Source organism: Teleopsis dalmanni, chromosome 1 (genome assembly GCF_002237135.1).
Source record: "Teleopsis dalmanni isolate 2A chromosome 1, ASM223713v2, whole genome shotgun sequence".
Taxonomy (NCBI): domain Eukaryota; kingdom Metazoa; phylum Arthropoda; class Insecta; order Diptera; family Diopsidae; genus Teleopsis; species Teleopsis dalmanni.
Window position 1 is genome coordinate 3,311,623 of NC_051846.1, and position 15,847 is coordinate 3,327,469.

General features: G+C 28.8%; 1 protein-coding gene across 4 annotated transcripts in view; it reads right to left on the minus strand.

Moving 5' to 3' along the window:
• Nucleotides 1-532: 532 nt before the first annotated feature.
• LOC119687150 (bestrophin homolog 22) overlaps nt 533-15,847 on the minus strand; it is a 34,943-nt gene continuing 19,628 nt past the window's right edge. Inside the window, exons 7-11 of one of the 4 annotated variants that reach the window (XM_038101373.1) lie at nt 3,734-3,973; nt 3,301-3,610; nt 3,153-3,233; nt 2,835-3,074; nt 533-2,777 (exon numbers count right to left, since the gene is read on the minus strand). In XM_038101373.1, the coding sequence (XP_037957301.1) occupies nt 2,170-2,777; nt 2,835-3,074; nt 3,153-3,233; nt 3,301-3,610; nt 3,734-3,973 (1,479 nt within the window). In that variant the 3' untranslated portion in view covers nt 533-2,169. Of the gene's footprint in view, nt 2,778-2,834; nt 3,234-3,300; nt 3,611-3,733; nt 3,974-15,847 lie in introns of all 4 variants that reach the window. The other 3 variants (XM_038101366.1, XM_038101384.1, XM_038101358.1) reach the window with 3 other exon arrangements.

Genomic DNA, 15,847 nt, shown 5'->3' on the forward strand with positions numbered 1-15,847 from the left:
ATATTACAAAAAACTATATTATAATTAAAATTAAAACTTATATTGATAAAAAAAATACAACAAATAATTAATTGATTTATGAATATGTTTACAATTATACAAAAAAGAAGTTTATTAAGATTTATGGCAAGCGCCAATCATTTTTACAAAATAATATATTATTCGTAATATATAAATACACAATAAAATACAATATAATACAAATTAATTCATATGAAAATTTTTTGTTTTTAAATATAAAATATTAAAGCGCTAAGTTTTAAGTTTAATTTACATTAACAATTATACATTTAAAATAAAAATATGTATGTATGTAATATTTATAAATTATTATATATAAGAGATTCTTTCTACAAACATTCATTTTCATATATCCTAGCTTAAGTAATTGGTTTTGTTAGTATATTCGATTAGTATGTATTACAATATGTATTATATATAAAAATATTTTATTTTAAATTTTGAGTTGTAATTATTTTATATTATTTTAATTTAAATTATTTAATAAAACAAAATTTTAATTTTAAGATTTATTTCTAATTTTTTCACAACCTATTTTTAGTGAATAATGATTGCATTTACATATATTACAAACTATCGAACATTTTATTATGTTACTATTATTTTGTAAGTTAATATCACTACATTATAGGGAAGTATTTGCTATTTAGGTAGTGTGATAGTCTTCATAGGGAGATATTTGACATAACATATAGAACTGAAATTTCACTTAATAGTGTTTTAATTGTAATAAATCTATACTGTGTAATGGTGTGACTGCAATTAAAATTTCATTAATTAACAATATTATAAAAAATCATAATTTATATAATTTAGAAAGACAATAGCTTCAGTTTGAAATTACTATTCTAGTAGGAATTTTTATGTTTCAATGAAATGCAATTGAAATAGAATAAAGTTGACTTAACTTGCAGAATAACTAACATATTATAAAAAACAAACTTGGAAACAGAGAAAAAACCAAGGGAAGCATATGGAGTGATATCCTTCTAGAAGTATAATCGAATAAATATTTCATAATAAAAAATAGCCCACGCGAGAATGACCCCCTAAATGGTGAGCGCCCAAATTCGAAGGTATAGGCAAAAACAGAATAAATGATAAATAACTGGGAAACGTCAGAGTACCCGAAGGAAGATATAAAACGTTGCCACTCTTAAAAGTCTTCTTGATACAAATTTTGCGAATATATCCACTAGGTGACAAATTTTTTTAAAGACATCAATTCTGAGGCATTTTTTCTACTTTACAATATGTGAGTATAGCTTAGTTTTCGAGATATCGAGCTTTACAACAAGAATTTTTACATAAAAGCTTCGAGCCATCTCGCCCGTCTAATTATAAAGAAATGTATTCAATGTAAAAATTATAGGTAATGTTTAGCGTTAGATGGGCGTAATCAATGTAAATAGTTTATAACTTTGAACATCTGCATCTCGAGAAATAGTCGAAGAAGTTACTAAAAATAGTTGTCAATAATAAAATCTATTGCCAAATTAGCATGCCCGAGAAATTGTTATCACACCTTTGTTGTTTTCTGTCTGGAGATAGACCCTTTTGATAATTTCATATTATTTCACCTACATTATTTCATTTTACAACGCATTCTGTGTTTGCCCATGCTGGAGAGCTATTAATAAAATAGATTGCACTAATTTTCCAGAAAAACATTTTAAAAATTTATATTGTCATATTATTTCGACAGAAAAGGTAGCTTTTAGATTATATGAATAAAGTTGTTCTCCACTGAGACCTCACTTATTAGAAAACCATATAAATAATCATACAGTTTATTATTCTTAAACTTTGTGGTCCCTATGGAAAACAAAAATATCAAAGCAGTCCTCAGTCAAAAAAAGGTTGAAAACAACTGTTCTATGGTATATTGATTGTTGTATTCTTTTAACATAATTACTCTATCTGATTAATGATATGATAACAGACGTTTGACCATTTATACGGTTTTTTCTTCAAAGAGAACAATACTACTGATCAATTCTATTCAATTGCATTACGTTGAATGTTTGCAGTTCCGAACATTGAAAATTGTGGATTCGTAGAAGATTACATTTAAATGTATTCAGAGAAAGTACTGACAAGTATCTGACTATCAATAATTATAATTTTTATCAAAAAAAAAAATAAGTTTTACACATAGACTTCTTTTTTAGTTGCTTCTGGATTTCGTTTGGCTAATGTTGAAGGCGCTGAGGTAGCTATACCATTCATAACAACTGTATTACCGGATTTCTGTTGTGTTGGACCATTCGATATTAAATTATTATTTGTGGTTTTGTTAGTACTCTCGGTTTCGGGCTGACCGGCAGAACGCACCGATGCCGTACGTTCTAGTTTCAATGGTTCAGACAAATTGAAGTTAGGATTTGCATTAAAGCTATTGTTACGCGATACATTTGGACCATTAGAAGATTTAATTGAGAGTAGAGCTGTGGTAGTGACAGCACCAGTACCATTGTTATTATTATGATTGTGATTATGTTTTCCATCACTGTCGTCATGTCCATTAATATTTAGTTCCGACAGTGCTGATGGTGAACGTTGTATAGATAGTGACACTGGAATTGTGGTGATAACATCATTTGTATCAAAACCAGTTGAAGTGGTAGTAATTGTGGGCATTTGAGCAGTTGCAATAGGCAAAATGTTCAAAGTACCTGTAGGCATAGTATCTGCTGGACTAGTGGTGACCGTAAAAGGAAATGAGAGTGTAGTTATATTGGTTGTAACTGGTATTGCTGAAATAGTAGTAAATTAAGTAATTTTTTTTGTGATTATGAATTTGAAAAACTTACGCGATGTTACTCCAAATCCTACATCCTTTCTATTGGTTGGCATGATTGCTTGTGCTAGTGCTGTTGTGGTTGCATTTCCTGGAATTAAAGTGTTATTTGATGAGGAACTATCCATTTCTTTAATTGGCGATAGTAATAGTGTGCCCAGCACAGGTCCGTCCTGACCATTGCTGCTTGTGTATGGATACATAGAGGTTTGTGTGCTCAATTGTGGCGTCATTATGACTGCGGCTTTCGTGGCTAAGGGTGCATTAGAATTTGTTGTTAGTGGTGCAGCTACAGGTGCTAAAATTAATTTACCATTTGAATCTTTCTCACCAGTTTCTTTTGTGACTTCAGGTGTGGGTATGCGAGGTCGAGTTTTAGGTAAATTGGCACTAAGTCCATTTAATTTTGTATCTAGTGATGAGTGATGCAGTTTTTATAATAAATAAGCATGCAAATGATGAAAATGACTTTTACTTACTCTGCTTAATTAATTGTTTTTGTGCACGCAACGATTTTCGATGCACGAATTTCTCATATAAACTTGGTTTCGATTGCATTTGTTGCTGTTGCATTTGTTGTTGCACTGCTTGTTGTTGCTGCTGTTGTATTATGGCCAGCGGTAGTCCAGATTCTGGACTTGAATAAACAGAATTCAAGCGATTACGATTGAACGCCATACCACCAGATGAATATGCTGTAGACTGACTACGCATGGAACCCATACGTGATAGTTGACGTACAAGCCAATTATTTTTACGACGCTCTACCATGGGTGTGTCGACACTTTCCTAAATGATAGATATATGTAATTGAGTGATGTATGTTTTATAGAAAGTTATTATTATAAGAAAAAGTCTTTGCTGGTATGTATTTATTACCACAATTTATTATTTAACACTAAAAAAACATACATAATCTGCATAAACATCATCAGCTAGCACACGTTTGCCTCCGCCGGGCAGTATGTTGGCGTACATGGCATCCTCTTTTTTAATTTTGTATTTCTCTGCTGAACCTTTGGGTTCATCTTTACGGTAATGCTCCGAAGCTACAGTATATGGCAAATCTTTTGGCACAACACATTCCCAATATTGATCTCGTAGAAGTTCTGGATGTTCTTCATGCATCTCATCGACGATCATATAAGCCGCCTATTAAGGAAAAAAATACGAAGAATGGAGTTAGTTACTTGCAGTCTACATAAGTGCTTTTATATCAAAATGATTAGAATTATTAATTAAGTTTGTAATCGTGTGTTTTAATTATAGGTTCTTTAATACTATCTTATTAGAGAGTCGAATATTTTTAAATAACTAATATTATATTAATATTATTAAAAATTTAGACGTGAAATCGTCCAACAGCCGGTACTGCGGCCATAAGAGTCCTATTGTACCAGTTTCACTACTGATTACACAAAGTCCCTTAAAGCTTTGTGAATAAAGACTAGAACTAAATCTAGGGAAGAGTTCTTAATCTGTTCTGATGACAGAAGTTCCAAATGAAACAAGTTTCTTTTGAGCGTTATTAAAGCTGGACATTCACAAAGAATATGCATGGTAGTTTTCTCATCTTCGAGGCATAATCAATCCTAAATTACATTTTGAGAATTTAATATAATAATATAACTTTCCTGAAGTTGGATGTACTACAAAATGAATGAACGCAAGTGTCAAGTAAATTATATTGAATAATATATATCTGAAGTCTTTCAAACCTAGGATAGGAGTTGTTACAAACATGAACACGTAGTAAAAATGATTTAGTATTATATTTTAAAAAATTATTTTCTCAAAATAATGTATAAATAGCGTTTAAGTACTATAACTATTTTCACTTTCCCAGTTTAGTTTAGAATTCAGTTATTTTTAAACTACTGTTTACAGTAACAATTTTTGTCTCTATTATTTGTTATACTTATATTCCATGGTTTTATATATATTTATTTTGATAGTTCAAATGCATTAACGTAAAAACGTGACTTTTTAATATTTTTACATGAATGATCTAATTTTGAGAGATTATTTATTATTGTTTAAAAAATATCGCTTTAGATTTTTAGTTTCTAAAATTTAAATGAATTCTTATGTAATTTTGTGATGTTGTTGAAAGAATTCTTATATAACTACTAGTTATATATGGTGTATACTATTGGTGTAAGACAAGATTGTCTTAGCAGTGATCACATCATATGTGAGACAATATCTAGTCATTTTTTGCAAAAAACAATTTCGTAATATACTTGCATTATCATTGAGACACATCTACAGACGCCAATCCAGAGAAAATGGACTTTTACAAAATCTAATGCTATCTACATTCCTGAATTCATGACATTAAATTTTTCACTTCATTGTGCTCAATTTGGGCCAGATGGGTCTCGTGATCTGACACGAATCTTTATCTACCCATGCATTCGATGCCGAACCCTAAGTTTGCTAGTTTATTCTTTGCAAGAGGAATACCAATTACCAGAAAGTGAATATTAAAGTGAATTCATTCATCACAATTGATAAATGTTAGTTATTAGTAAAAATTTCGGTGTAATATGCGATATAATATAAAAAATATAATAATCATAATGTAACAAAAAAAACGTGGTTGTTATTTACAATTAATGAAGATTAAAGTTAAGGTAGAGTTTAGCTCATATAAAGTTTGCAAGTTAAAAAAAAATGGAATTCAACAAAGACAATTTTTACTGCTACTATAATGTATGGTTTAGATCGGATAATGTTAGGAAACTAATTTTAAATAGCATTATAATAAATTTAAGTGTTATGAATACTATTGTTTATTTTTTATAGTATATTTTTTTATAGCAAAGTTAGTACTTTACAAGAGTAGAAGAGATTGGTACCGTTTCGCTGTCGGGAACACTACTATTTAACAATACAATACATGCTTCATACAATATGTTTTATGTCAATATATAGTTTACTTTTCGATATGTTAAACATTAAAATTTAAAGGTATGCTTGCGACCTTGTAACTACCCCATAAGATCTATTAAGATCTTAGCGCTCTGCTTTACTGGGAGCCGATGATTGATTTTTTAATGACTTCTTATTGAACATCAAAACTGTTTTTAATAATGAATAATGCAATAATTTTCTATAGAGGTCATTTTAGTGAATATTTAAGATTTTGATAGATCTTTGGTTAATATAAGCGAATAGTATTTGTTAAATAAAGAGAATGCTATTTGGTTGTCTATAGACTTTATCCAGAATAAAACGTTGATTTACGTCGTAGCACTTTACTTCACTCAAGACCTGCGTAATTATAAATTTTATGGTGACCCAATGGTGTAAGGGAATTTTAATGCATTTTTAGTGTTGTAAAATGCTCATTTGCACTTCCGTTATAAATTATTTGTTACATGTTTTTTAATTAAATAATTGTTGCCTTAATAGCAAAATTCAGTACTACATAAATATAAATTAAAAAAAAAAATTAAAATTCCTTGAACGTTTGAATTATAACAACTTCGGCACGTGCATCAATTGAAACTTTCATTTCAAATAACTTTGCCTTTCAAACATGTTTTAAATGAATAAATAAATTATTTTAAAAACAGTAAATTTATTTCTATAATTCATTTTTTGCTTTAAACGAAATTAACCGTACACTCGTGTTTAAAGTGTTTAAAGTTTACTATTGGCAAGAAGGGTTAAACACCTGCCATAACAATTTCATCATAAAAATATTGCCTTTCAGTTGAACTAAAATTGTAGTTACAGCCTTAGTCGCATCTAAAGTCTATTGTAAGAATTCATTGCTCCTTGCTTGACCGTCAATATATTCAATTGTCTCTGCCTAACAATGCAGAAGTGGCTAAACGTGTGTGAAAGATACAATGTCTAAACTCGGACAATAATCCAATGCTTAAGCCACTGAACTTTTATAAGCTGCAAAGGTTTCGTAAAAATGATCTAAACTCAGTTTCTCGACTGAACACTACCGACTGCTATCCATTACTTCACTTCACCCATTCCCTTACGGTCTTTCGGTATAAGTACGCTACTGTTTATTTATGGTAAGAGTACAACTGATTACCGAAGAAACCAGTTTCAGGTATTATTTTGTTGGCTCAAACTGCATTGGTAACAACATTTGTGGCCTAAAGTAAGACAAGTGCTTTCTGGTAATTTATTTCTTGAAGTTGTTGTGCTGTTGTTGTTCCGTTGTTGGTATTTTTAGCACGTGCCACATTTTTTAAAGTTGTTTGGGTTACTGAGCTTATGCAAGTCTGACTTACAATCAAGTCAAGTTTGAAGAATCGATAGATAAACTCAAAAAAAAAATGCTTAGAAGAGCTTGTTTTTTATTTTTAAATCTTTACGGCATAACTGAATGACTAAGCCTTGTTACTTTGTGTAAAGTTCAATTTAAATTCTGGTGTACAGTACGCCTTAGTTGCAGAATGGAGGGGGAAACATTGCATAGCGGTGATGTGGTTTGTCTCCGTTATGGCATATGTGTCATAACAATAGAAAAGCTTTGAAGGTAAATAAATTGAAAAGTTAACTACAGATTCAGACGTCGAGAGAGAAACAAGTATGGGAGCCATTAAAATATAATTCAGTTTTTATAATAAGATCAATCAATTATTCAATTATCAATTATATTATTATAATATGTCCAGAAAGTATAAGCCACGAAATATAGAAAGAGGCGAAATATATAAAAATGTTTTTAAAGTTTTTTTTTTTGGTAAGTTTAACCAAAGACTAGATAGAGTATGAGTTAGTTAATATGTAAGGAGACAGAAAATCACAATTTAGAATGTTTATCTTTATAGTAAGTTCAAATACATTCTTGTCATCATTAAATTCATTTATTTAAATAACTCAATTATACTGTTGAGTAGATGGTTAATCTTCACAATCTGCGCTATCTGTTACACTATTTGTTTTCGCGGAAGCATCGAGAGAAATTATGGATATAGTCCGTTTGACTATGCAAGTACTGCTAGAATGTAAACTAGTTAAGTACTTTAATAGCACCTCAAATACAATTGTGTCAATATATTAGTTAATGAACAAGTTGACAACTTAGTAAGACTCGTAGTCGCCACTCCTTCTTATGTCTTCTTCTTCTATTGTCCTCGTCTCCCAGTAGAGCATAGGACTTCCACCATCCTTTTGTATCGAACTCAATTATATCATTCTTGGTTGATATCATTCCAAGAAGAATTTGCTAATTGCAATTCTGCATCGACTGTCCTTCGCGATCATATGAGTGTTTGACGAGCAATGTCTTCAGGGGGTTTGCGAGAGTATGACCTATCTAGCGCCATTTGCTCATACACACTTCTTCAGAGGTTGACATTTGATTGGCGACAACCCCAAAGATCATTGCTGATATGATTAGGTCATCATAAGTAAAAAATCTGACACAATCATTTGTTGTGCCTGGTCACGTCTCACATTTATTAAGGGGCACCGATTTGGCTTTGGAAGTATAGATACGTAGCTTGGTTTTCATAGAGATATGTCTTGATATCCAGGTAAAGCCTAGCATGCCGAATGAAGCCTTAGCTCTGTTTATGTAAGAGAGATGTCCGAGATGACCGCATCAGCCCCACTTTTAGTAGGTATCATGCTATACTCTAGTTTTGCTGTACTATACCAAATTCTCTATCTCACATCGTACTCTCAAGATATGGCACCGATCGACTTATTTTTTCAAAAAAACAAATAACTACTTCTAGGCACCCGTTTTCAATTGATAGAAGACTGAAGTTGAGAGTTTACAAAATGTTTCGAAGACTAGATTATTCGTTGGTGTTAGTCTCATTTCAGAAAGCGCCTACTTTAAAGGCGATATAATAATTTGTTCATGATTTTAAATTTTTCATTGACTAATTTTCGACACTTTTTAGATCAAATAATATAAGAATACTAAATTTATAAATTTCAGTTGCACTGCGAGCAATTTGTTAAAATCAAAATAATGCTTAGAAATGACTAGAGAGGTGTTTTCAATGAAGAAACATGATTAATAATTACTTTAGTCAGAAGAATCATCACTCGTAACTATTACTATTATCATTTTTGTATTATTAAGCTCTTAATGTAATGTTATATTTATTAGATAATAAGCATAAATGATAGATATATGGTATTCAATAAAGAACTTCATAATTAATTGATGTTAATATATAAAGCTTATTTCGCCAGCTAGAAATTGCACTAAGTCAGGCTCTGAGAAAACTTTTCAAAGCGCCATGATACACTAGGACGAATGACATCCTCAGAGACCTTAAGATTGACCTCATCAAAAAAACATAAAGGATAGAGCCCTGAAATTATTTGCGAAAACTGACAGACTTACCAACAGTGCGTTATCAAATCTCAGAATAGCTACAAGCTCCTCGGGGAGGTATGCAGATCTGAGGTCAATTATTGCTTAGTCTAATGAAATGATAAACAATAATCCAGTCAAGGCGTAAAGAGGGGTTTTGAAAATATCTCGAGTTAAGAAAGAGTAAAAGTGCTCAAGTGCATTGGCTCAAAGAGCTTCAACATAATAATATAAAGCTTAATTTACTATTCGTAAACTCATCTACATAGAACCATTCATTCTCTATGTAGGTAATTATTTAATCTTTCTGTAGATATATCTATAAGTCTCTTTATATAACAATTTAATCTTTTTTTATTTTAAAGTATAAAATAACTTAACACAACACTCTTAGCTCTTCAACTCATTTTCCCATCATTAGCAGACCTTCTTTATAACTCAATTAAAAATTGCTGAAACAATAGCCTCATTTTTGGCAAACTGTAATTAAAATACATTTATTTTTAGTGGTAATTTTGCCTACTAACCTAATTTACATTTTAAAAATACACTTCAACTGTAATTTAAATGCATTATCAAAATTTATGAGTTCAACTGAATCCAGTTTCTGTATTTTTAGCATAATTTTCTTTATTTACAAGGTCTTGACAATTTCAAGATTTATTCGCAGTACTCGTACTAACTGACTAACTGACTAACTTTCGCAAACGATTAAAAACATATTAAATTGCAAATGACGGCCAAAGATAGTAGAACGAAACACTCCGTCAAGATCCACAGTAGCACTAAAAGTTTATGGATTTTTTTTAAAATATACTCGTATATATTCCTCCAGATAAATCCAAATGTTAGGTTTTTCTTTTTTAAATGAAGTGCAAAATATTTGACAGAAATGAATGTAAGGCATCATAAAGTCGTTGTTTTTACTTTTGTTGTAGATTCACTGATATTTTATTGGCAATAACTTTAATTACCAAAAATTTAACACAAAAAAAAAAAAATAACCGAAACCGAAGGACAAGTTTAAAACGTCAGTCAGAATATAATATATATACACTGAAACAGGTAACTTTTATAAGCCAAATGTATCTGAGAAGTGTTTTTGTACTTTAAAAAGTACAAGTATTTGGTAGCAAGTGCTTAGGAGTTTTAAGGACTTACATATATGTGAAGGTTACAGCTTATAGTAACCTGTTTCATATTTAAGAAAATATATATAAATGTAAAATAAGTAATTTATTGTTTTTGAATACTGCATGAAATAAGCAGAATATATTGTTTTTATACCAGTTTTACTGAAGGGGACTTTTTAATACATTCTTTAGCCATCTATATACAATCACAAAGAAAATAAGTCGTTCCCTATACAATCACTTATAATCAAGTTTCAAACTCTTAGCGGCTTAATGAGTTAACATTTATTTTTTTCAAATCCGTAGATAAAAAAATAATTTTTTTCTCTTTTTTTGAAATGTTATTAAACAATTTTATGTAGAATTTTTTCACACACAATATAAACACTTCATCTAATAATTTCTGCTAATAATTAACAAACTGACAAATTTCTAGTTAAAAGTATAATAAGACTCAAAAAAAAAAAAACAAAAATAAATCTCGTCTTTTTGTTCACAGATACATGCCATAAAATAATTATTTTAATTACGTTTTGTTATTGAAGATTAATATCTTTTAAAAATTAGGTTTTTTAAATGTCATTAAAAACACCTCAATGCCAATATTATGCATTAAAAATATTATTTATTACTTTATTTTATCTGTATGTTTTAGGGTCGTATCTAGTTAAAATTTTTTTAAAATTTACATTGTTTTCTGTAAATAGACATTAATTAACTTATAAAATTAAACCATAAATGGCTGACATTTAAATCGTTTATAAGTTCACATCTATACATTAAAAAAAACTATTTAATATATGTAAATATACATACATCCATAATTTAAATTCTATATTCGACAGTTTCTGCTGCTATAGATAAATCTATAGTTTCTGCTGCAAAGCGATAAATCTATTAGAATTTATAGTTTGCAGTATGTTTCTACATATTATTGGCTTATGAGTCCCATAGTCTTGTGAGGGAGTATACCATAAAAAAACTCATATTCTGGGAAGAATTAGGAACCACGTGGTAAACAGTAAAAGTTTTGAAAAAGATTATATGTTGAAAAACCTCACAGTTTGGGAGGAATTCCCAATTAAGAAGAACTGCATGAAATATATTGGTTCCAAATACAACCAATATAGTCTTAAAAAGATTCATTGGACGGAAGGGTAATAAAATTCCCTCCGAGTTTGTGTAATTATACTAATTGATGCACCATTTCAACAAAATTCGTTTCGCAAAGACTAACATCTACCGTTTATTCAAAGTGACTGTTAAATTGCCTGAAGACATTCTGTACGAATTAAACAACTGCAGACTTGTACTTCTGAGTAACAGACTTGCTATCCTACCTAATGTAAAGAAAAAACTAAACCATAGAACTTTCACACGTTCATTAAAAACTTGAAGATCTGTTAAGAAAAGTGGGCTTACCGTAATAGACCACCGGAGTCACCTTACATAGTATTCGTCACTTTATAACATTAATAAAAATAATAGGTTTATGCATGAGAAGAAGTTAGTCATGGTATATATTTCAAAACTAAAAACAATATTTATAAAATAACACTTTCACATTGATATCGTATTAAAATGTTTAGACTTAATTTATTAATTTTACTTGTCCCTTAATTTTTTATGCGAGTATTTTATTTCATTCTCTAATATATGAAAATTTTCACAGATATGTATTTCTTCAGCATTTCTCTTCATTCTTCTCTATTTTAGACCACATATCTCCAGTTCTTAAATTCAATTGCTCTAATTCGTAGTTGTTAATATAATATATTAATTGTTTATGAAGGCTTCTTCTACTTCTTACTACTAATGTTAATAGTTTAGTAATATTTTCTGTTCCTTCTTTCTTAGGACATGATTAACCAATAGGTTAAGACAATATGTAACCAATATACAAGTAAAGCCATATCATTCTTATTTAATTGTATCGTTTAACTTAATATAGTTCTGATGTGCATTTGAATTGATAAAGATAGAAAGATAACACTAACCGTATTCTATTTTCTGAGCTTCGATTCAAAAAACTTCAGATACTTAAGTCTTTTTAAACTCACAATATCTCAACTTAAATAACTGTGGAGTGACAGAAATTAAATTAAGTTAGATTGTAGGTGCAGGGTTGTTTACCAAAGATCACCATTTTTAAGGTGATTACGAATAATGTTCGCATTGAGAAAATCGAGAATTTTTCAAGCTAATGCTGTCAAAGCTTGTAAATTTATAAAACCTCAGAGACATCAAGATTGATCCCATCAAAAAATACATAAAGGATAGAACCCTGAAATTATTTGCGAAATTGACAGACTTCTAACACGCGTTATCAATCTCAGAGTGTACAGGCTCCTCGGTGACGAGCAGACTGAAGTCAATTATATTAAGTCCTGATGAAGTGATAAACAATAATATCAAGGCGCAAGAAGGGGTTGAAGAAACCCGCATTATAAAAGTAAAAGGCTCGGTGACTGACTCAATAGCTCAAATAATTAATTAAATAAGTAATATCTACAATTTTTTGATCGTACAACAAATTATAATTTCGGAAGGAAACGTATCGTAAATAAAAATCAATTAGATATATTTGGTGAATTTACAATTAATAATGTTAACAGAATTGCAATGGATTGATTAATTGAGTTAAATAAAAAATTCGAAAATCGATTTAATTTTGAATGTTTGCTAATTTTAATACTTTTATAGACCGCAATAAAAAAATACAACGTATTTACATTCGAACATAAAAACCTTGCCAAAATCCTAACAGTTAATATGCCGAGCAAGTACAGTAAGGTCAAAATTATACCTAAGGAAATATTTATATATATAGATTTATAGAAGATTTTCAAGTATGTATAATTTAGCTTACTTTGGAAGAGTTTTGTTAAATATGCTAAATGCACATATTGGCAAATAAATGTCCTTAATATTTTTTAGATCAATAATTCATAATTAATTATGAAAATAATAATTAAAATATTGCAAATTGTTGTAATTATCTTTATAGAACGTGATCCTGATAATGAGTCGAAATATAAAATAAATTAAAAAATATTAAACAAACGTTGATTTATTTAACAAAAAGTGTCGTATATTCGGATAAAAAAAAATATTTAAAAACCATTATAAAAAATTATTTATATTACAGTTATTTTGGTCTACTTGGTAGACTATCTTCAGTGTAAATAATAAAATAAGTAATTATAAATAAATTAAATTTTTAAGAATGGTAGTTTAAAACTCTTCAAGATTATATTGAGTTCATACAAATTGTATTTAAACTTATATTCCAATAATTTTAATTTCCTTATATTATATTATAGCTCAATTATTATACATAATATTTAACATTTATAGCTGGTCAAACTAACAATTTGTTTTAGTGTATATTTTTTAAAATTGTTTTACTAAAATTTAAACATTTTTAAATATTTTATTAATATTTTTTTTAAAATTTTTTTAATGCTCTACAACACTTATTAAATATTTATGCTTAATATTATTAATAAAACGAGTAACAAATTGCAAGCTGTCGATTTGACATATACAAATGCGTGTGTGAGCATAGCAATTCGTATTGGTTTCAGTTGAAAAAAAGATACAAATCTATAAAAACAATACAAGTACATATATAGTAAATATTCGTACTTTTCTTTTATGTAAATTTATTTTTACGTTTACACGTACTAAATGTATTTGGCCTTAAACCTTAGGCCACATTAAGAACTTGACTACACCACACCCTAATATATTTAAACAACTGTTTTAAAGTTCTATAGTGTAGAGAGACATGATAATAAACGCATGTGAAAAACAGTGGCGATGCATACAGGGACCAAGAGGGAACTCTGATATAGCTAAAATTGTATTGTAAATTGTAAATTAAAAACAGATAAAATTGGGATTGAATTGGTAGCTTTAAAGATATTTTGTATTTTGTATCTTAAGATACAAAAAAAGGGAGTGAATTATTTTGTCCCCGGTCGTCGTGAGGCCTCTGGATGCTACTTTTGTAAAGTTTTATTTCCATAAAAATTTTTACATTACTTTTTTTCATTTATGTTAACATTTAATTTAAATATTTTAATTTAATTTGGAAAAATTTGCTCGTATAAAATATTCATTGTAATAAAAATATGGTTCCTAGTTAATGAACTCATAAAAAATTTTAAATTTATTAAAGTTAAAGGCTAAATACTGTTTAAATAAATCTTGGAACTGCCATGTATGTGTTGATGTATATATCAGAAGAGGTATATATCAGAGGAGAAGTCTAAAATATATATAGGAATCTTTTGTTTTTAACTTATATGAATGAATAAGAATTTTTTTTTATAATTCAAAGTAAGTTGATTATTAATACTTAAATGTAACTGCTAAGAATTCATATATAACTAGATTAGAATAAAATTTATAGCTTACATATGTTTACGTATTGTTTATATTATTTTAAGGTTAGTAATACATTTTTTTTGAAAAAAGTGGAAACAATGGAAAGCAAATACAACATGTAAATTTTAAAATATTAGGAAAAAAAACTTTGTTATCAAATTAGAGAGAGTTGTCTGTTCGCAGTTGAAAAGATAACATAGGTATATTCTCAAAAGCAGTGTTACTCAAAATTTTGTTTGGTAAGTCCCATCGAAAATCAGGTTGGTGAGTTGAGTGTTTGAATGTAATGCGGTAATATTGATAAATTTTTAAATTCAAAATAATTGGTTGAAGGCTTAACTCAGTTAAGGGTACAATTATTTTTTTACGGGCCCTGGACTCCATGTTAGAAAACACATATTAGCAAATCGTTAAAGCTCCCTATATTATTTATATTAAATTGTGCTGATGCAAAGCACTTTTATGAACTTTTGAAGCATTATTTTTTAAAATTATACAGAATTCGTATAAATAGTAAGCTATATTAAAATTAAGGAGTAAATATTCTATGGAATTGAATTTAATATAAACTATCAGTAACTTTTGATATATAATACATTTTGCTAATAGCGCTAAAGGTTTGACACTTCTATTTATTTGTACAGTATTATTTTTTTGAAATAGTACAAATGGTCGTCTAAAATTAATTACAAATGAATTGAGTAGAAAGGATTTCACGAAATTTTATTTAATTTGGAGTATCTTTAGTAATGTTGCTTACAAATTGTAATGTCATGCCTTTGTTATTGTTAAACTCTGTCGATACAAAAATATTTAATGTGCTTTTAAAGTATTAGTTTTTGATAATGTATAGATATCTGCATAAGTATGTAGTAAATTGCAAATAGATGGCGCAGTAATCATTCTATGAAATTAAGTTTAATATGGAATAGTTCATATTGATGTACGAATTTTTGACGCTTTTTTGACTGACAATAATATTTAAAGTAATATACTGAATGCGATTGTTACAGAAATTTATTAATATTTGTATAATTTCAAGAGGTTCAAGAGGTTATTTGGAGTGTCTTGGCCAGGACAAAATTGGCTCTTTTGGGCTATGAAAAAAATACATATTATGTAGACTATCACATCAATATTTTGCCAAGGCACAAATAGCCGGCTCTCATGTCGAAGTTTGAATCAGTATTT